Raw genomic sequence first — 22,436 nt, 5'->3', positions numbered from 1 at the left:
CACAAAGATACAGATGCATATGCAATTTCTTAACAAAAACTCATACACAACTTCGTAACTTGCTTTGCTCATTTAATGATTGATGATTTAAAATTATTTGCCTTGGAGGGTTTTGCATTTTGAAACGTTTTTAAAATTAAAAAACTTTTTAAAAATACACATACCAGAGTATTTTATAAATACAGAAAACACACTCGTTTATACACCAATAAGCTTAAGAAACAGATCACCAGTACTTTCCAAGTCCCTCTTGTGCCCTCCCTGATCAAGACTCCCTCCCTCACGCACTCCAACCCTCAAGAAACTACTAATCATTCTTTCGTTTTTCTTCATAGCTGTCTCACATATGTACATAGCCCTAAACAATGTGTTGCTTAGTTTTGTCTGGTTTTAATTCTTCGTATAAATGGATTGTTTCTGGTTATGCTCCTCAGTGACGTGTTTTTCATTCAGCACTGTTTCTGAGATGCATAGATGTTAATACTGATACATGCTATAGTCTATTCATTTTCACTGCTGTATTAAAATGCCCCCCCCCCATTTTTTGGCTATTAAAATAATGTTCCTGTCACATTATTTCATATGTTTGTGGTGCACATGTAGAGGCATTTCTTCAGGCTATCTATCTAAAAATAGACAATGCCAAATTATTATTTTTCAAATACTGAAGTCATATTCCAAATTATTTTACCAAGTATTTGAACAGATTTACATTCTTATATAGAGTAACGAGTTCCCACTGTTGAACATCCTTGTTAGCACTATTCCAAATGCTGTTTTCCTTAACTTACAGAAAAACAAATTTCCAAGAACACAAAATATTTGTACACCCTTTGCCTACATTGATTTGCTAACCTTTTACCTCATCTCTTTTATTACATGTATCTCTCCTCCTGTGTAGGTGCATACAATATATACACACATACATTTTTTTCTGAATAATCTGAGATCAAGTTCCATATACGATGTCCCTTTATCTCCAAATATCTGTATTTCCTAAAATTAAGAACGTAATTAAACTAAATTAACACTGATTAAATACTTTTAGTCTAAGCTAGTATCCTTAGTACAACTTTGTCAATTGACTGAATAATGTCTTTTATAACCTTTTCCCACCACCACACGGGAGCCAGTTAAGGGTCATGCATTGGCTTTAGTCATCACACCTCTTTAATCTCAATGCATCTGGAAGTTTCCCAGTCTGTCTTTCGTAACACTGACGTTTTGAGTATAGTCATCCTCCCTTTTTTGGTGAACTAAATTCCATACTTTATTCCTGTTCCCTTAGTTTTAAGAAACTGAGCTATAATTTACATACCATAAAATTCACCGCTTTAAAATATACATTTCAGTGGTTTTTAGCATATTTGCAAGGTTATGCAACAATCACCACTATCTAAGTCCAGAACATTTTCATTACCCCAAAAAGAAACCCAGTGGCCAAAAGCAGTCACTACCCCCAATCCCCCAGCAACTACTAAACTAACTTTCCTTCACCGTGGACTTGCCTATTCTGGATAATCCATGTAAATGGAACCATGTAATATGTGGCCTTCTGTTTCTGGCTTCTTTCACTTAGCATAATGCTTTCAAGGTTCATCCGTGTTACAACATATATCAGAACTCCATTCATTTTTATGGCTGAGTAATATTCCATTGTATGGATATACAACATTTTGCTTATCTATTCATCAGTTAATAGACATTTGGATTAGTTTCACTTTGGGGCTATTATGAATAATGAGGCTCTCAATATTTGTATACAAAGTTTCCCTAGTTTTTATCTAATGTCCCTTTCCTATTCCAGGATCCCATCCAGGATATCACATTATATTTAGTAGTAATGTTTCTAGGCTCCCCTTGGATGTGACAGTTTCTCAGACTTTCTTGTTTTTACTGGCCTTAGACAGCTTTGAGGAATTCTAGTCTGGTATTTTGTAAAAAGTCCCTCAATTATGACTTATTTGCCGTTTTTCTGATAATTAAACTGCGGTTATATGTTTTGGGGAGGAAGACCAAAGAGAGTGCTATTTTCATCGTATCATATCAAGCTGTGACTTCCTATCCCTGTCGTCACCCTTGCTCAGCTGGCTACGGTGGCATCTGTCAGGTGTCTGCACTGTACAGCTACTCGTTTCCCCTCCGCTGCACACTGTGCTACAGAGGGAAGTCACGGTGCACAGCCCACACTTGTGGAGTGCAGAGGTGTGCTCCACTTCCTTGATGGCAGAGTAGACTTAGAGTTCTTCTGCACGGGAGATTGGTCTCTCCTCTCCAATTTATTCCATGATTTCTTTATATCGCTCGAGACTCAAGGATATTTATATTTTGATTATAATCCAATACTATTTTATTATTGCTCAAATTGTTCCAGTGTTGGCCATTGGGTAATCTTTCAGTTGGTTCCTATGTTCCTTTAATCTTCTCCCACAGTTGTAATTTTTTTTTTAGCTCTTTTTAAAACAGAGTGTTTCTCATTTGGGGTTTCTCTAATGTTTCCTCATTATTAGATGCAGATTATGCACTCTTGGACCAAACAGTACATAAGTGATGTTGGACCCTTCAGATTATCACATCTCAATGCAGACAATCTGCCCCTTATTGGTGATATTCATTTTGATCATTCAGTCAAGGTATTGTCCCATTTCTCCAGTGCATACTTATTATTTATTCCCTTGCAATTCAGAAGTATAATCTGTAAAGAGCCACTTTAAAACCAAGCAAGTATGACACTCTTCACCCAAATTTCCACCTAGACTTAATATCCACTGATGATTCTTACCTGAACCAGTTACTATAAATATAGTTGTAAAATGAAGTTTCCAACTCCAACGTATCCTCTATATTTATCATTCATCTTTGTGCTAAAATGCCCTCCCTTCTCTCCCATTTCTTTATTTATCTACATATTATCAATGTGGACCCATGGGTTATGATTTCTATCCAATGGTTTATAATTCATTACTGTCCTTATCTGGCACTCAAATTGTCCAGATTTGGCCAGTAAGAGCCCCTTCAACCTAGCTACTTACGAAATGCCCCCATCTTTTTAAAAAACACTTCCTTATTTTCTGGCAACACATGATCTTCCATACATCTTACATCTTCCCTGCCCCAATCCTGAAATCAGCCATTTCTCTGAAGAAAGCATGGTTCCTTTTCATAAGGAATGTTCTAGAAATCAAAATATATGTGCTCACTGCTACCAGGATGTCACTGCTCTAGATCCCTACAGAATCGAGCTAGGAAATGTATGCTTATATATATACATATGTACATACCCACACACCTATCCGTATTTTAGAAACCTATGCGTCCACACCAATACCTCCAATTCCAATCACTGCCACTGGGTCTTCTTTGCCTTCCTCAATTCCATGTTTGCATCTCACTTCCACAATGAGAATTCTGGCTCCCAACAATACGAAATTACTCATTTGCTCAAACAATAATCCATCTACAAGTTTCAGAACTGCTTACCCATATCACTATAAAAAACAAACCTAGAAAGTACGAGTTTAAGATTTGTTTCCTGTGGTCTCCCGCCACCCACCACACCTGAGGGTATACAGTCAAACATATCTTTTGTCCATAAATTACACGAATTAGATTTTTCCTCCCACTCCATCCCCCTTTTCAGTGTAGATGTTATTCGTTTGAAATACAGCTAGTTTACCTCAGCTTGCTTTCAGTCTCAGGTTATTTCCCCTCTTTCTATTCTTCTTAAGTTTTGAATGTAGACCATTACATTTTTCCAGAGTCAAATATATACAGAAAGCACACTCTTTTCTAAGTGTCACCCCCCCTCCCATATTCCTTACACTCTATCTTTCCCTCCCCCTCCCAACCATTCTGGGCAACTAATTTCAGTGTTTTCTGGTTTATCCTTACTGAGTTTCTTTTTGTAAACATAAATAGATATATGTTTTCTTAATTGCCCCCCCCCCGTTTTTTTAAACACAAAATGAAGCTATACTCTTTTATACTTTTATACTCTTTTATACTTTTCTTTACTATACTCCTTTATACTCTTATACTTTACTTTTATACACTTTTATACTTCTCTCTTAAAAACATATCCTAGAAACTGGTTTCTATCAGTTAATAAAGGTTTTTCTCATTTTTTTTTTCTTTTAAACCGCTACATAGTACTCAGTTATGTAGATGAACCACAGTTTATTCCACAAAGCTCCTAAGTTTGGGCATGTAGATAGTTTCCAGTATTTTGTAATTACAAGTAATGCAGCAATGAATAACTTAATGCATCTGTATTTTTGTTCTGTTGAAAATATTAGGGTAAATTCCTAGAAATGGGATTGCTTATAGGTGAAAGGGTAAATGCATATGTAAATTTTGTTAAATACTGCCAAATTCCCCTCCACAGGGGCTTGTACCATCTAGCCTCTTACCACTACTGTATGAGAGGGCCTGGTGCCTCATGGCCTCACTGAGTATTTATCAAGCTTTTGAATTTTTGCCAATCTGATTGTGAGAAATGGTTATCTCAGTACAGTTTTAATTTGCATTTCTCTTATTATGAATGAAGTTGAACATCTTTTGATAGGTTTACGGGTAATTATCCTTTTCATGGTGAGTTCTCTACCCATATCTCCTGACCATTTTTCTGTAGTATTTTGGCCCTTTATCTGCAATACATATTCTCCCAGTTTACAAATATTTCTCTCAGTTTATCATTTGTCTTTTGGATTTACTTTTCTTTTTGTCATGCAAGAGTTGTTTTTTTTTTTTAAACAAATTCTATCAATCATATTTTTAACTGCATCTGGGTTTTGACTCCTTTCTCTATATTCAGGTTATGGAGGAATTCACCCATGTTTTCTTCTAATGCTCCTACAGCTTCGTCTTCAGTCCATTCTTGTCTATGGTATATGAGAGAGATCTAATTTATCTTTTTCCAAAAGGTTATTCTGTTACCTCAAGACCATTTATTAAAAAGGCCATCTATACCCCAGTGACTGAGATGCCATCTTCAGCATATACTAGATTTCCACATGTAGTTACGGACGTTCCATTCTGTTCCACTGAGCTGTCTATTTATGCGCCAGTATCACATTATCTAAATAGTGAGGCTTTGTACTGTGCTTTAAAATTTGGTTGGGTTAGTTGCCGCCCTTTCCCTCCCTTCCCCCATAGCTCTTTCTTTTCAACCTGTTCTTAGCTATTCCTGCATGTGCTTTTTAAACAACAATTCACCCACTTAAAGTGTACAATTCAATGGTTTTAGGTATATTTACTGAGTTGTACAACCAAAAACCACAATCAATTTTATAACATTTCCATCACCCCAAAAAGAAATCCATTAACGTCTACTCTCCAAACCCCTGAGTCCTAACTTGCATTTTTATTTCTCCATATGAACTTTAGTACCAACTTGTCTGGCTCCATAATAAAGCCTTTTAGTGTTTTTATTGGGATTGCACTAAATTTATAAATTGATTTAGGTAGAACTGACCTTAATGATATTGAGACTTCCTAAACAGGAACAAGGGGTATCTTTCTATTTGTTCAACTGTGTTTTTCAGGAGCATTTTGTTTTCTTTATTCAGATTTCAAAGATTTCTTGTTAAAGTTTATTCCCAAGTATTTTAATGGCTTTTTTTCTTCTTATAGTGAAAAGATAATGACATTTACATCTTCAGAATGGCTATTATTTGTGTACATGAGTGCTACTAGTTGTATATTAACTTTATATCCTGCTACCTTGCTGAATTCTTTCGCTTGAATTAGTTTTAACAATGATTCTTTAGATTTTTTTCCAGTATACTGCCATATAATCTGCAAAGTTTTTTTCTTTTTAGCTCCCATGCCTCTGCTTTATAATGATACAATTTTCTACTTAGACTTGTTAATCCAGTCAATTATACTGTATAAATAGAGTTCCAAATAATCATCCTTGCATTCAATCAACATGTGTTATTTTCTTAAAGTGGTAATAGAGTCTGTTCACTTAGCATTTTTTTTTATTTGTAATTATTTTGTCTTTTTTTTCTCCCCTCATTCCCTCACCTCCCCCACCCCCTATAATTCTAAGCTTTGTGAGGTCAAGGAACTTCTACATTGTTTACCATTAGATGCCCAGTGCCTCCCCCAGTACTTCATACGTGACAGATACCATAAATTATTTGTTGAATAATTACATAAATTGGTCTTGAATACTGAAAATCTAATTTCATCACTTCAACGCTTAAGAATTCTTCAGTGACTCCTCCAGACAGGAGATAAAATAAATCCAGAATCCTTGTTTTAGCTTTAAACAAATAAACAAAAAAGTAAGTCATCTGGTTACTACAGGTTATTTTCCTAACTAGTAGTTCACTGCTTCCTCTGCCCTCTCCCTGCAAGGAGGGGACATTTCAATCATCATAAACGACTTGCAGTTATTCACAAGTGTCATATTCGTTCACCTCTTTCCTCATAACCAGCAATAATAAGTGCAGGAATCACACTCAGGTAGCATTTTTGCTTTCAATTTCTTATTACTGGTCTGTAACTTTTTTTTAATATGCTGTCTCCATCAGGTTTAGGTACATTGTTATAGTTACTTCATAAAAAGACTGGAAATTTTCCTTCAATTACTATGCATTGAAACAATTTGTGCAGCATTGGAACTACATGGTCTCTCAGCATTTAGCTGTATTCCCCTGTGAAACCATCTAGGCCTGGTGCTTTTTTACAGGGCTATTCCTTGGTAACTGTCTCTATTTCTTCTTTGGAAACTGATCTGTTTATATATACTTTCTGTCTTTACTGGGGTCAGTTTTAGTACACTGCATTTTCCTAAGAATTCATCCATTTCATCTCAGTTTTCAAATTTTCAGTATGTTTAAAAAGTACTTCCTCTGAATCAATAGTTATTTGCCCTTTCCATCATTTCTTATTTTGCATATGCATGCTCTTCCCTTTCTTTTGTGATTAAGGTAGCTAACAGCTTATCTACTTTGATTTTTTTTTAAATCAGATTTATTAATTTAACCTGTTTTTCTGTTCTCTACCTCACTGTTATCTGCTTTTTATCTTTATGACTGCCTTTCCTTAATTTTCTTCTGGTTCTACTCTGTTGTTCTTTTCCTACGTTTTTGAGTTAGGAATCTATTAATCCAATAATTTTCATTCTTTTGCTTTTTTTTTTTTTCTTTTGCTTTTTTTAGTAATTTTTAAAATAAATTTATTATTTGTTTATTTATTTTTGGCTACATTGGGTCTTCGTTGCTGCGCGTGGGCTTTCTCTAGTTGCGGTGTACAGGCTTCTCATTGCGGTGGCTTCTCTTGTTGCGGAGCACAGGCTCTAGGTGCGTGGGCTTCCGTAGTTGTGGCTCGTGGGCTCTAGAGCGCAGGCTCAGTAGTTGTGGCACATGGGCATGCTCCACAGCATGTGGGATCTTCCTGGACCAGAGATTGAACCCTTGTCCCCTGCATTGGCAGGCGGATTCTTAACCACTGCGCCACCTCTTTCGCTTTTCCTTGATGTAGGTATTTAGGGCTATGGATTTTCCTTTGATGTCTTAAATATATCCTATAGGCTCTGATATGCAGTATTTTCATCATCATTATTTTTCAGGAATTCTATAGTTTCTCTTTGTATTTCCCCTTTCACCTAAGTGCTGTTTAAATTTCCAGCTGGAAGGCCTAGGGTTTTTAATTTTTAATTACTACTTTTATTGCAGAGATCAGAGTATTGGTCTTATTGCCACTATGAAACCCACTGATGTTTTCTTTGTGCCCTAATATACTATCAGTTTTTTGGTTTTTTTTTTTTAATATAAAATTTTTTTTTTGGCTGCATTGGGTCTTCGTTGCTGCGCGCGGGCTTTCTCTAGTTGCGGTGAGCTGGGGCTACTCTTTGTTATGGTGCATAGGCTTCTCACTGAGGTGGCTTCTCTTGTTGCGGAGCATGGGCTCTAGGTGCGCGGGCTTCAGTAGTTGTGGCACGCGGGCTCAGTAGTTGTGGCTCGTGGGCTCTAGAGCTCAGGCTCAGTAGTTGTGGCGCACGGGCTTAGTTGCTCTGTGGCATGTGGTATCTTCCCGGACCAGGGCTTGAACCCATGTCCGCTGCATTGGCAGGTGGATTCTTAACCACTGCGCCACCAGGGAAGTCCCTACTATCAGTTTTTGTGAATGTTCCATGTGTGCTTGAAAAGAAAGTACAGTTTCTATTATCAAGGTATAGTGTTTGAGATACATCTAAAAGATCAACCTTATTATCTTGTTTAGATATTTTCTTAGTTTTGTTTACCTGTCTTGTATTAAGAGTGTGTTAAAAGTCCTCTGTTATTAGTGTGTTTTGATCTATTTCTTTTTGCATCTCCCATGGTTTCTGTTTTATACAAATGGTTACCGTGTTATCTAGTACATAAACATTAACAACTGTATATCCTCATTGTGAAATATCACTTTTAGACTATAAAGCATCCTTGTGTATCTCATTTAATGCTTTTCTGCTTTAATTCTATTTTGTTTGGCATCAGGATTAAAATTCCTGCTTTCTTAATGTTTTCATTTACCTGGTAAATCTCTGTCCATTGTTTACTTTGTAGCCTTTCTGAATCACAGAATACCTTGTTTACAGCAGAGAGTTGGGTTTTATATGACTATCTTATACTGTAATTACTCTGCATGTGATATGATTTTTATTATGTGTGTTACTCTATTTGGTGTGTGTTCTTTGCTTTTGAATTTTTCTTCCATTGTACTTAGGAAGGTTTATATTTTTATTCTAGTAGACATCCTTGCATTAATAACCTTTTATGCTGCCCTTAATTCCCTTATATCTTTAACTATTTTATGAACTGGTCTGATAATTTTAAATGGTATCCTTTGCTTACCACTTATATCTATGTAACAGTCAATGACTTCATTCTACTTTCCTCCTTCTCTCTTTTTCCATCCCAACTTTTTTAGCTGCATTCTCTCTACTTTGCCCTAATATACAGTTTTTACATATTCTTCTTCTACCCATGTCCCCATCTAGTTTTAGTCTTAGCTCTAACATTAAGTAAATGAAATTCTCACACATAAGCCCTTTGCCAAAGTTTCCCTAGTCATCTTGTGGTTGGGTAAGTTCATCCTCCTATACTATACTGTTCAATAAGGCAGCCACTAGCCAAATGCAGCCATTTAGAAATCCAGTTCCTGTGTTATATGAGCCACATTTCAAGTGCTCATTAAAGCCACATATGGCCAGGGGCTACCATTTTGGACAGCATAGCTATAACCATTCTGAACACTGCAGGAAGTTCTACTGGACAGGGGCAGCTGTAGTGGACTCCTCAGGAAGGGCACATGTATACAGTTATATGGGCAAAAACTCAGAGAAAACATTTTTTATAGCCTTGACTGCCTGGACATCTTGGTGGAATGTAAAATCTTTAGTGTGTATTTTTTGCTTATATTTCTTGAAAACTCTGCTCCACACTGCTCTGATGTTGAGAAATCTGACAACTCTCTCATTCTCTTTCCCTTGTAAATTATTTTCATGTTTTTGCCTGCAGGGTCTGAGTTTTTTGTTTTTGTTTTTTAAATATTTAAGGTCTAGTAGTATTACAGTGATATAATTTGGAGTTCACTACTCCTAGTCAATTTTACCCTGCACCCAGTGAGCCCTTTCAATGTGTAAATTTGGGTTTTCTTTCATTACCAGAAAGTTTTCTTAAATTGCAGTTTTAAGTATTAGTTCTGTTCTAGTGCTTTGATTTTTCTGCTTCAAGGACTCTGATAAAATGAGTATTATTCCTACTTTTCCTGTCTTTCATTTTTACTGTTTTCTCCCCAGTCCCTTTACTCCTTTATCTCATTTTCTTTCTCCTGGCTATTTTGCTGCTTTTCCTTAGTGCCTTTTATTAAATTTAAATATGAACCTATTCTTCTGTGGGTGCCATGTAATTTAGTCTTTGGTTTTGATATGGTTGTCTTTTTCTTCTACTTCTATCCTGAGTTAAATCAACAGTAGTTTCATTTTTTTGTGGGGTTTGGATTCATTTGTGCTTTTGTTTTTAGTATTTTTAATTAAACATGATTTTTCATATCCCCCATGCTTGTTTGAGAATATTTGATTCAGTTTGGACTGGTATGTTACAATTTTCTTCTGCTTTGTGGTCAGTTTTCTGGGAAATGTTTTTATTAGCTGAAATGATCCAATTTGTGCTTTCCGTTTTTTATAGTAGTTTTATATAGATGTGGTCTGCTCTTTACTATTATTGGTCATGTCACAGTTCGAAAGTGCCCTCTTCTGCATAATTTCTTTAATGGATGGCGGGAGATGAGGGAGGTTGATATGTCTTATTTCTCTTTCATTCCTACAGAATCCTTAATTTTCCCCTTGTTTCCTTCTTTCCCATCAATGCTTTATCTCTAAGGGGTATATCATTCCTACTTACCTACCTGGTTCTTCCTAAGGCAGAGTCTCTCTGAGTGTCCACTTCTGGTCCTGCTTACTGTCAAGCCACTTCCCTGTAGCCAGTGCTGTTAACTCTCAAGTCCTACCTGTGTTGAGTATTTTGGCACTTAGTGTTAGGAGCAATCTTTCTGGAGTGACTATGCTGCATTCAAGCCTTCTGTATCCCTCAGCATTTCTTCTTAAGACTCCCTGTCCATACTCTCTACACCCACAGGTTTACAACAGTGGGAACTCCACTGGAATCTGGCTTATTTCTCTACTTACTTAGTTAATTCAAAGATCACGGTAATCTCTAACTGTAGTAATGCTGACAGCATGGATTTCTGTACTCTACTTAATTTCATGGGGTTTTTTGGGAGTTGGGTGGGTGGAAGGGTATGTGGGACAACTTGATATCAGGTGGCTGCCAATATTCTCCAGAACTCCAAATTTTATTTTTAATAATTGCAAAGTAGTTACTAAATGATTATTATATCATAATTTATTAAACAAAGCCTTATTTTTGGAAATGTTGGTTGTATCTACTTTTTCACTATGAAACTTTTTGAACATCATTCTTGAACACTGATCTTTATGTATTTCTCAGTATTCCTTTAATACATTTTTTTGGCAGTAGAACTGCTAGGTCAAAAGGCATGATCATTCTTAAGGCTTTTGACATATGCTGTGAGATGGTCCAATGGTAAACATTCTATGTAAAATATGCATGTCTTATTCTTTGGACTACCTGTAACCAGTTCTAAAACCTTAAATGTGAATATTCAATATGTAAAAGGTTCATTACATTTCAATGCTTTGCTTCTCAAGTATGTCCAAAGCTTTCATATCTACCATAGTTTTTAAAATACTAGAAACAACAATTAGCAGTATACCCAAATGTCAGTTACCTTTTCTGCTTCCCGTGTATCATCAAAGAGTCTCCTTTGCCTTCTAGCGGGAATTGGCTTAGCTGTTTCCCAGGCTTCTACCCACATATTGCTTGGAATCTTCATTCGGGCGCTCAGTTCTCCTTTCAGAACGATGTTGCCCTTTTCATCAATCACTTCCTCTTCAATATAATCCCGGGGTGAGTACCACCTCACAAAATCTTCCAGAAAACAACCTGGATTAGCTGCCTAAACAGACAAAAAATTCAGCAGGATCAAATAAAAATCAACAGTTACTGATAAACCTGTTTTCAAAAATCATACTTTCAAAAAAAGGATAGAGACTAATCTCTATAAAAAGACTAATCTTGGGCTTCCCTGGTGGCGCAGTGGTTGAGAGTCCGCCTGCCAATGCAGGGGACACGGGTTCGAGCCCTGGTCCGGGAAGATGCCACATGCGGCGGAGCAACTAAGCCCGTGCGCCATAACTACTGAGCCTGCGCTCTAGAGCCTGTGAGTCACAGCGACTGAAGCCCAAGTGCCCTAGAGCCCGTGCTCTGCAACAAGAGAGGCCATGGCAGTGAGAGGCCTGCGCACTGCAAAGGAGAGTGGCCCCCGCTCGCCGCAACTGGAGAGAGCCTGCGCACAGCAACGAAGACCCAATGCAGCCAAAAATAAATAAATAAATAAATTTATTAAAAAAAAAAAAAAAAAAAGACTAATCTTTACAAAATCTAGTATGTGACTTGAGTTACAGTGTCACCTTTAAATCAGGTCAAATGTTAAAGCACCAAAAGTACTTTATTTTTGCTGTCCCCATTTTATAGAAAAAGAAAACATTTTCACTTGATGAATTTGGAAATAAAAATTTGACGTAAAGTGAAAATAAATCTCAGACTATAAGTTATATAAGTTAATTTAAAATTATAGCATAACTACTACTCAATACTTAGAAAAGTATCAATAAGCTCAAGTCAAGTAAATTAAATAATACACAACATGATCAGAATAATAACCCAATGATGGAAAAGTTCTGCTCTTTTTTTCCTCGATAAGTCAATACTGATACTGCGATAAATATCAGCTAACCTCAAAAATGTTCTATTCAGCCATCAAATTCTCATGCTTTATATAACAAGTTACCATTACATAAACTGCTTTTGTGCCATTAAGGAATTGAAATTAAAATCTGCTTTTGTGCCATTAATGAATTGGAATTAAAATCATTGTTTTTCAGGCTTCTGAAACCAAACTAATTAAAGTTTTATTTAGTGGATAATTCTATAGAATTAACAATGATGCATGTCAAAATCCTTTACGTACTTCTACATTCAAGCCTGAAAAAAAAGGGAGAGGCTTTACAGTGTTAGTGGTAAGGCATGGAGGTCTTTTTGCAAGTGCCCAGTAATATATTAGTAGAGTATTAAGGATGGGCATATATATATCATCCCCTTAATATTCAAAGGATATGTGTACACACATTAAACACATACCTTTTTGGTTATAATTCTCTACCACAACATATTCATCCTGCTATGAGTATTATATTTACTTGCCTGAAACAGTAAGTGATGTAAGCATTACTAAAAAGTGTTAAGCATATGGTCATTTTCTTTCTTTTTAAATTAAATTAACCTCACACCAAAATGAAAACCAACATGATGAGAATGGTTAGTCTTAAATTTGAAGAGCAAAACTGCCAACTTCTCCTTATTGAGCTTACTGGCTGCCAGTATAATCATCCCCACCAATTTAGGAAATCCCCAAAGGGGTGAGAAATCAGAGGAGGGCTCTTAACTGACAGCCAACAGCATAAACCTCTAAGGGCTATGGCATCACAGCAACAAGAAACTGCTGTGAACTGCAGTGGGTCAAGATCACTGCACGATTCAGGATTCATGAACTAAGGCTGGATATGAACCAGGCAACGCCACACCCACATGAAAACATCTCAGGGAACTAGAGAGACAGGCCTTGAGTGAAGAGAACGAACCTGAAAAAGAAAACAACACTGAACTCTTGTACTACAGAATGTGTTAAAGAAAGACATTTCACACCAGAATTCTTCCTTCTGGTTGTCCTTACTATACCAGACAGAACATAGCGCTACTAGGAGAGGCTCAAGACTCACTTCAGCTATGGCTTATCTTCTTTCTACTCTTACAGGTATATACTCCAAGGGCATGCTCGAGAACAGGCCCTGTCCTTCTGGAATTGTGCAGTGTAGGTGCCTCAAGTACCTATCAGCATTTATGCAAAGCTCTGGGGACTCTCCCATGGCCTCTAATACCAAGTCATCCCTATACAGAAAGGGAAAGGCAACCGTACCTATTTTAGAGTGACTACGTATTTCCTTAAATATATTATCTGATTCCCACATAGTGGCAGATGTGTAAGTTGGTTATTTGACATATAATCTATTTTCTGGTTAAAACAATGTTATTGAAGAGATTTTTACATTACCCAGGTTAGTCCAAAAGAGTCTAACGAACCACAGTTTTGCTGAAGCACCGTGTTAAAGGAATTATATAGCACCTTACCATGAGGGGCAAAGGTTTCTATGGGAAAAAGCTTTTACAGCTCCAATTTGGAATTTCCTCCTGTACATGCTTCTACAAGGACACTGTAGCAGAACAGGGACAGATGAATATGAAGGCAGCTAAAGGTCAGGTAACAAAATAGCTGCTATGGAGGCTAGTACTTCCCACTGTGCACACACACCCTAAGCCAATTCCCTTCTCTAACTTTCTGATTTAACACATACCCTGAGAGCCAACTGGCTTCTCTTTATCCACTGTACCAACTATCTGTTTTAAAACACATCTCTTTTTCTTGCCTCACAGCAGAATAGAACTCAAAGATTTTCTGTATCTTTCTAATCTCTACTGAAAACATGCAGCTCTTGAGAGGTTTACTGAAGATTTCTTCTTTTAGGAAAGATGGAGGAAACAAGCAGGGAATAAAAAGACTCCCTTTTATTGTCACTCTCTGCTAGCAGGGAAGATGAAAGTAGCATAGGTTTTCACAGGGTGTTTATGTTGAAATATCAAACTCAGGCTGGCCTACCTAGCACAAAAGCAGGACTGAGTAGGAGCTGTGGAATGAAGAAATGGAGGCCATCACAGGTAGCAGTAGGTTAAGGAAGAAAGTCTGGGCATGGGAGACAGTTCACAGTATCAATAATAGGAGAAGGAAGCCCTGTGGCCCACTGAGCTACCCTTTTTTTTTTTTTTTTTTTTTTTAATGTACATGGATTTGCCTCTGCTTTCAAAAATAAATAATCCAAAAAGACTTTCTTCATCCCTTGGTTTTTAAATTAATAAGCTAAGTGTCACCATTCTCTGAATCCTTTGTGTTCTAGATACAGGCCTGTATCTAAGCCTAAAATATTCTTCTCCAGGTAGCAAATACCTATTCATCCTAAACTGTGACTCTTATGAAAAATTTTCCATGACCTCCACTCAGTACAGTCAGTCACCTTTTTGACCTTGCTCTCCTAAGAGAACTCATCACATAGTAATTATTTACATATCTCCTCCCACAACCTCAACAGACTGTAACTGAGGATAAACATTGTACTTCTTAATTACCTAATCACAGTGCTTGTCACAAAGTAGGCAATCAAAGGTTTGCTGAATGAATCAGCCTATGTTAAATCCTAAGGATTTCTAAAAACCTTGCATTAAATTGACTGAACACACCTAAAGGAAGAAAACATCCCAATCCACATATAGCAATGATTCAGTTCTCAACTTCCAACCATTATGCAAAGATTATTCTTTTCAGACTTCCCTGGTGGTGCAGTGGTTAAGCATCCGCCTGCCAATGCAGGGGACACGGGTTTGAGCCCTGGTCTGGGAAGATCCCACATGCCGCAGAGCAACTAAGCCCGTGCACCACAACTACTGAGCCTGCACTCTAGAGCCCGTGCACCACAACTACTGAAGCCCACGCACCTAGAACCCATGCTCCGCAACAAGAGAAGCCACCGCAATGAGAAGCCCATGCACCGCATCAAAGAGTAGCCCCCGCTCACCGCAACCAGAGAAAGCCCACGCGTAGCAACGAAGACCCAACGCAGCCAAAAATAAATAAAATAAAAGAAATTTATTTTAAAAAAATAGAATCATTAAAAAAAAAAAAGGTTGTTCTTTTCTTTTTTAAACTCAAGAAGCAAGTTTGGCTATGACCTTTAGGAGATGGAGGTAGGGTGTTGTAACTACGAATAAAATCTAAACATTTAATAAAAAAAAAAAAGACATGCAGGCCTTCACACCACTTTACAGAGTGACTTTCACAGCTTCATCCCAGAATAGCTCAAAATAGACTCTGATAACGTGACCCACCTTAAAAGACTCCATATCTGAGAGCAGACAGGCGCTCTGCATGCGTGCTCGGAGGTGAGCCCCTTCTGCCGATGTACCCAATTTAGCTAGAACCTCCGACTGCTCTTCTAGCAGATCTTCTGTCATAGGTGCTGGTTCCTGCAAAGCACAAAAGGACAAAGCTCGTGAATAGCTTTTTTTAGAGAAAGCAGAACTATAAAAATAGACCAAAGACAACAATTATTTCAGCTATAGCAGTCACAAGATATGTATTTAAAAGAATTCAGAGAAATTTGCCAGTTTTTTGGAACCTACGTGAAAAAGTTACAAGAAGAATAAATATGACTGTCAGCGCACCGCCCCCCACCACCTGCCCGCCAGCCAACAGATAAGATTATCATGTTTCCTTGACCATAGCTAAGAGAGGAACTGGATGCACTGAACATTTTCCTGCCTATTAATGATAAAGAAATGAAGTCCTAAGATATTTTTATGAATGCCACTACTAGTTGCAACAAGGTTTTTATTATACCTAGTAAGAGAAGAAAATTGAAAGGAATTGAACCCCAAATAACTACATTTTATGTTGGAGGAGTAGCTTCGAGTTTATGTTCCAAACACATTCAAACTACCAATTCCCATAAGAAGTTGTTTTTTACTTTGGGGAATCAGAGACATTATATATTTTAATGGTAACCTCAAATAAAACAGCAGCTAAGGCAAATCTAAAGGAAAATACAACTGTAGAATCATTAAGAGAGAGACAGAAAACATTTCAAAACTGTTCAGAGGGGCTTAGGAAAGTTCTCTGAGAATTGATTCCATTAGATTTTATATTTGAAATATGAAGAACTCAACAACCAGAGACTAACCAAACAAATCTTGCCTGCTTTGTTGTTAAAGCCAGAAAAACATGAACTCCTTTATTCCTAAATAGGATAAGACCTAGCAGAAGTAAGTGTCTTGTCAATAAATAGATTCCCTCTAGATTTCAGGAGCTTACTATAAAGCAAGTTTTCTTAGCTTCAGTACTACTGACAATTTAGACTGGATAATTCTGTCGTGGTGCCTGTTCTATGCATTGCAGGATGCTTAGCAGCATATCTCTGGCCTCTGCGTGCTGTAGTGGTACCACTACTACCTGTAGTACCACTCCACCTCATGGCAATCAAAAATGTTTCCAGACCTTGCCAAATACCCCTGGGAGGCAAAACACACTCCCCAGTTGAGAACCACTTCCACAGAGATAAATTTTTGCAGATATCTGTCAGAAATAAAGTAGAAGCATGGCAAAGGTATGGCATTCAAAACACAGCAACAAACAAAAGAAAGTAACTTTTTTCTTATATCATTCTCATTTTTGAAACAAACCTACAAGGGCACTTACAAACAGTGCTGGAGAGAATATAAATCTTCCCAGACAACAATCTGAAATCAATACATGGCAAGCATTTATGATGATGCCCTCTGACCCAAGAATTCCACTTCTAGAAATATCACTGTAGTATTATTTATAACAGTGTGAAAATTGGAAAGAATCTGAATGTACAATAACAGAGAAATGGTTTGATACAGGAAAAAATGGGAAGGAACTACTTTAACAGTGATTATCTCTGGATTATGGAATTACGAGCTTTTGTTTTGCTTTCTCTACGATGAAAATGCCTCACTTTCAAAGTCTCACACTGATACTTGGGGTTGAATAATAATTGTTAAGACAGTATGACAGACTGGTTAAGAGTTTGGGCTCTAGAAACAACATGCCTGTGTTTGAATCCCAGCTGTATAACCTTGGGCAATTACTCCAGCTTTATGTGACTCACTGTTGTGAAGAATAGATCCTGGCATAAGCTCAAAAAACACTTGCAATTAGAGACAAAATACTTAGGTTGTATTTTAAGTTTTTTACTCTACTTTCCCTATGATATCAAAATTCCTCAGATTCAAAAATAACATGAATCTCCAATGAAGCAGTATACTCAGAAGCAGAGGCCCTCATTATTTCCGTTAAAAAGGAACTCCTGTTCATTGTCCTTTAGCCTCCTGAGGGAAGGGAGGAGATACTGAAAGGATACTGACCACCCCTCCCACCTGGGAACTCTGGCCAACTGTAAGTGAACAACATGATCAAGAGGAATACAAGCAGCAAAGAGCATGAGGGCCACACATTCTTACATGTACCATTTCTGAACATGCCCAAAGCTTTCTCATACACATGATCTCATCACTGATCACTGAGAAGTGATCAGGGCATTTTACATGTGGTGAAACTGAATGCAGAGATAGCATCTTGCCCAACATCATCGAAGTGGCAAACTCTCAAGTGGCAAAATGAAGGGAGAATCTAGGACATCCATCTAACGCTGGCTTTGAGAACTATTAGTTTGGATCTAATCCACTAACCTAAGAACTCCTGCTTTAACAGATTCTCTACAAATTTCTCTTCTAGCCCTGGCTCTAAAATGCTGAGTAAAATTCTTAACCCTTTCCTAGCCATAAATTTTAGGTTGACCTAAGTCTACATGAAAGGAATAAGGGAGTGTATTTAAGTTCTTATAAGTGGGACCTATATAAAGTCTTATTATTTACTTTTTTTTTTTTGGTGAAGTGGCAATGGATTAACAGCACATTTTAAGCTAATTTCTAAAGTTTGAAATTTTAATGGTTTCAACTGGGATCATTTTTAATTCCAAACATTTTCTATAAGTACATATACAATGGTTATAATTCAAATAAGATTAACTTTAAAGTAAGAAAGTAAAACAGATTAAAAATTTGCCCCGATTTACCTGAAGGTAAGACAAAAGTTAATTTCTGAATACATAAGATGCATGTTGAAAGAAAAATAAGTTTAAATTATTCCAGATTTGGATTACAAATTTGAATGTGGAAACTAAAGCATCTAAAATAAATGAGGAAGACATAGCATTTTGAAGAAAAATAAAGCTTGAGCTTCCAGAACAACTTCCTCTGACACTTCATTAACCCAATCAAACCAACATATATGCAACAAGTTCATTAAAAATAGGGAGTACTGTTAATTAAAAGTTGGAAAAAGCACATAAAAAATTAAACTTCACTGAACACTTACATGCCAAATATCTTTAAATATGATACGTAATTTAACCCTGAACAACCCAGAGTAATACAAACTATTATTGGCTTTTAAAGTGTTTAATATTTGTTTATTAAATAAATAAATAAATAAATAAATAGGTAGGGTTTTCAAACTGAAGATACATTAGAACAAGACAGAAATACTTTCATTTTTTTCTTGTCAATCACTGATCATATGACAAATTTTTAAAGTTTTTTTTGAAGTATAATCAACATACAATAATATAAAGGGTACATTTGTTAAGTACATACCCATGAAGCAGTCACTACAATCAAGATTAAAAGCTTCCTTATGCCCATTTTTGGAAAGTCTATCAAAAAGTGGATAAATGAACTGTGCTATATCCATGCTGAGGAACACTACTAAGCAATAAAAATGAATGAACTACTGATACACACAACAACATATATGAATCTCAAAATAATTATGCTAAAAGAATTCACACACACACACACACACACACACAAGAACCATACTGTAATTACATAAAATTTATATAAAATTCTAGAAAATGCAAACTGTTTTTTAAGAGAGAAAAACAAGGCTCAGAAAGGAAACATAGCCTCTACTAGCAATACTAGTTAAAAATAAGGGTGGTGCCAGGCTACAAATCTAGCTCTGCTAGATTCCTACATCCCAGTCTATGCCACAAGACCTCAATACCAACTGCATGCACTCCAACAAAATTTGAAAAAATATACACTTGGTTTCTAGCATTAGAATAGTCTGTCCTAGTACTAACAGTTAGTGATGAAGTATCTAAAATATAATTACTTTTAAAATAATATAAAGAAGCAAAAAGATAAGGCCTGTCAAACAAACAAACAAAACTAATGTCATAAATGACAGCCACCTGGCAAAGAAACAATATAAGCATGGAAAAAAAAAGTTAACAGAATCCATGTTTAAAATTATCAAGCAATCATCCCAACATCCCACTGCACAATTATTACAACTGATCAACCCATCTCAAAATATGAAAACTGGTTAAAAAACCTTTTAAGTCAATCCTTGCAGCCTGAGAAGCGATACTAGCCTCTTAGGTCTTATATAAGAAAAAGTCCTCAAAAGAATAATAGCCTAGAGTCTGTCATACAGAGTGAAGTAAGCCAGAAATACCGTATATTAACGCATATATGTGGAATCTAGAAAAACAGTACAGATGAACCTATTCGTAGGGCAGGAATAGAGACGTAGATGTAGAAAACAGACATGTGGACATGGCGGGGGGGCGAGGGGGAAGGGGAGGGTGGGACAAAATTGGGAGATTAAGTTTGACATAAATACACCACCATGTGTAAAATAGATAGCTAGTGGGAACCTGGTGTATAGCACAGGGAGCTCAGCTTGGTACTCTGTGATGGCCTAGATGGGTGGGATGGGTGGGATGGGTGGGATGGGTGGGGGGCTGGGAGGGAGGTCCAAGAGGTAGGGGATATAGGTATACATATAGCTGATTCACTGCATTGTACAGCAGAAACTAACACAACATTGTAAAGCAATTTTACTCCAATTTAAAAAAAAAAAAAAGAATAGCCAAAATTTGAGTACTTATTTTGGACTAGACATGGTATCATTCACTTATCATATTTAAAACTCACTATTTCATTTAAAACTCACAATTATCTTATGATTACCTCAATATGCAGGACAAACATTTGATAAAATACAATACCTGATCATGATAAAAACTCTCAGAAACTAGGGATAGGAGAAAATTTCCTTCATATGGTAAATGATACCTACACCAGATACACTCAAAGATTATCACATGCTTTCCTTCTGAGACTGGGAACAAGAGGAGGATGTCCACTGTTCAACACTGTACCTGAGATCCTAGCCAGTACAATAAGAAATGAAAAAGAATTAAAAAGTGTACAGGCCAGAAAATCATAATTCAAATTGTCTATTAACAGATAACATGACTGTGTGTATAGAAAACTCCAAATATACTAGAAACAATAAGTGAATGTAATAAGATTGTTAGATTCAAGGTCAATATACAATAATAAACTATTTCTACATATCAGGGAAAATGTTTTTAAATGAAATTTTAAAATACCATCTACAATATTTGAAAAATTACAAACAGTATACTTTGACATAAATCTAATAAAAGATATGCAAAACCTCTACATTAAAAACTAAAAAACACTGATGAGGGAAAGTAAAAGGAACATTCAATAAAATGCAAGACATTTCATGGTCACGAGACTCAATATTGTTAAGATATCAATTCTCTCCAATGCAATGCAATGCTAATTCTAAATCTAATTTGATACAATATGAATTAAAATCCCAGCAGGATTATTTTATGTGTGGAAACTGACAAACAGTTTCTCAAATTTACATAAAAAGGAAAAGAAGAGTCAAGATAATCTTGAAGAACAAAGTTAGAAGATTTAAACTACAAGATAGAAAGATTTTTATAAAACTATAGTAATAAGGACAGTACATTACTGGCACAAGGATAAACAAAGAGACTAACAGAATAAATAGTCCAGAAAGAGACCAACACACATACAATCACTTGATTTACAACAAAGATGTCACTGCCACTCCGTGAGAAAAGGCAGGTGTTCTGAATAATGGTGTTGGAACACAACTGTACACCCTTACAGAAAAAAGAGAGTTTTAATCTCTTCCACACACCAAACACAGTCAATCTGAGGTGGATCACAAACATAAATGTGATAGGTAAAACCATAAAGCTTCCAGAAGGAAACACAAGAGAATATCTCCAGGACCCTGGGGTAGTTAATTTCTTAACAGGAAACAAAAGCAGTATCCACATAAGAAAAATATTGGTAGATCAGACCTTATTAAAATTTAAAATGCCTATTCAACAAAAGGCATCATTAAGAAAGTGAATAGGCAAGCCACCAACTAGTAGAAACTATTTGTTATAGGTAGACAGATAGACAGACAGATACAGATATATACACCTCAGAACTCATATCTAGAATATATGAAGAATTCCTACAAAGCAATAGGGAAAAAGATGACTAACTTTGAAAAAATAGGTAAAGGTCTTGAACAGGCACTTGACCAAGAAAATATCCAAATGGGCAATAAATATATGAAAATGTGTTGTCATTATTCATCAGGGAAATGTAAAAACATGAGACACTACTACATACCCCTCAGAAAGGCAAAAATTAAAATGACTGAAATTATCAAGTGTGCAGAGAAGAGTTAACATAGCAGGCCTTAGACTACTATCCTCAGAAAGGCCTGTTTGCAAAGTTGGCCCTCGGCTGGCTTCTGGGAACCTGGATTCCGGCAGAGTCCCACCATACTCAGAACTGATAAAAATGCTTCACTATGCGTAAACTCTTTGTGCAAACAATATGGTTTATGCTGAATACCTGCTTTCCTTCTGGGAGTCTGGAATTTTGGCACATGTCAGGCAGAGGGTGCTTTGTGACCAGGCCCCAGTAAAAAAACCCCTGAGCACTGAGCCTCTGACAAGTTTCCCTAGTAGATAGATAACATTTCACATGTGGTCACGATCAGTTGCGGAGTTAAGTGCATCTTGTGTGACTGTACTGCGAGGAGACTCTTGGAAGCTTGTGCTTGATATCCTCTGAACTTTGTCCCATGTGCCATTTCCTTTCACTGATTTTGCTTTGTGTCCCTTTGCTCTATTAAGTTACAGCTGTGAGCATGACTATATACTGAGTCCTGTGGGTCCTCCAAGCAAATCATCAAAC

The 22,436-nt window shown here is 36.6% G+C and overlaps 1 protein-coding gene across 4 annotated transcripts in view; it reads right to left on the bottom strand.

The window, feature by feature from the left end:
- RAB3GAP1 (RAB3 GTPase activating protein catalytic subunit 1) overlaps positions 1–22,436 on the bottom strand; it is a 157,592-nt gene that overhangs the window by 46,210 nt on the left and 88,946 nt on the right. For all 4 annotated transcript variants that reach the window (XM_082465821.1, XM_082465820.1, XM_082465819.1 and 1 more), the window contains exons 18-19: positions 15,627–15,764; positions 11,302–11,529 (exon numbers count right to left, since the gene is read on the bottom strand). In XM_082465821.1, coding sequence (XP_082321947.1) covers positions 11,302–11,529; positions 15,627–15,764 — 366 coding nt within the window. The remainder of the gene's footprint in view (positions 1–11,301; positions 11,530–15,626; positions 15,765–22,436) is intronic.

Source organism: Balaenoptera physalus, assembly GCF_965194825.1.
Source record: "Balaenoptera physalus genome assembly, chromosome: 6".
NCBI classification, from domain to species: Eukaryota; Metazoa; Chordata; class Mammalia; order Artiodactyla; family Balaenopteridae; genus Balaenoptera; species Balaenoptera physalus.
Note: the sequence above shows the minus strand (reverse complement) of the source record. Positions and strands in the feature narration are given on the sequence as shown.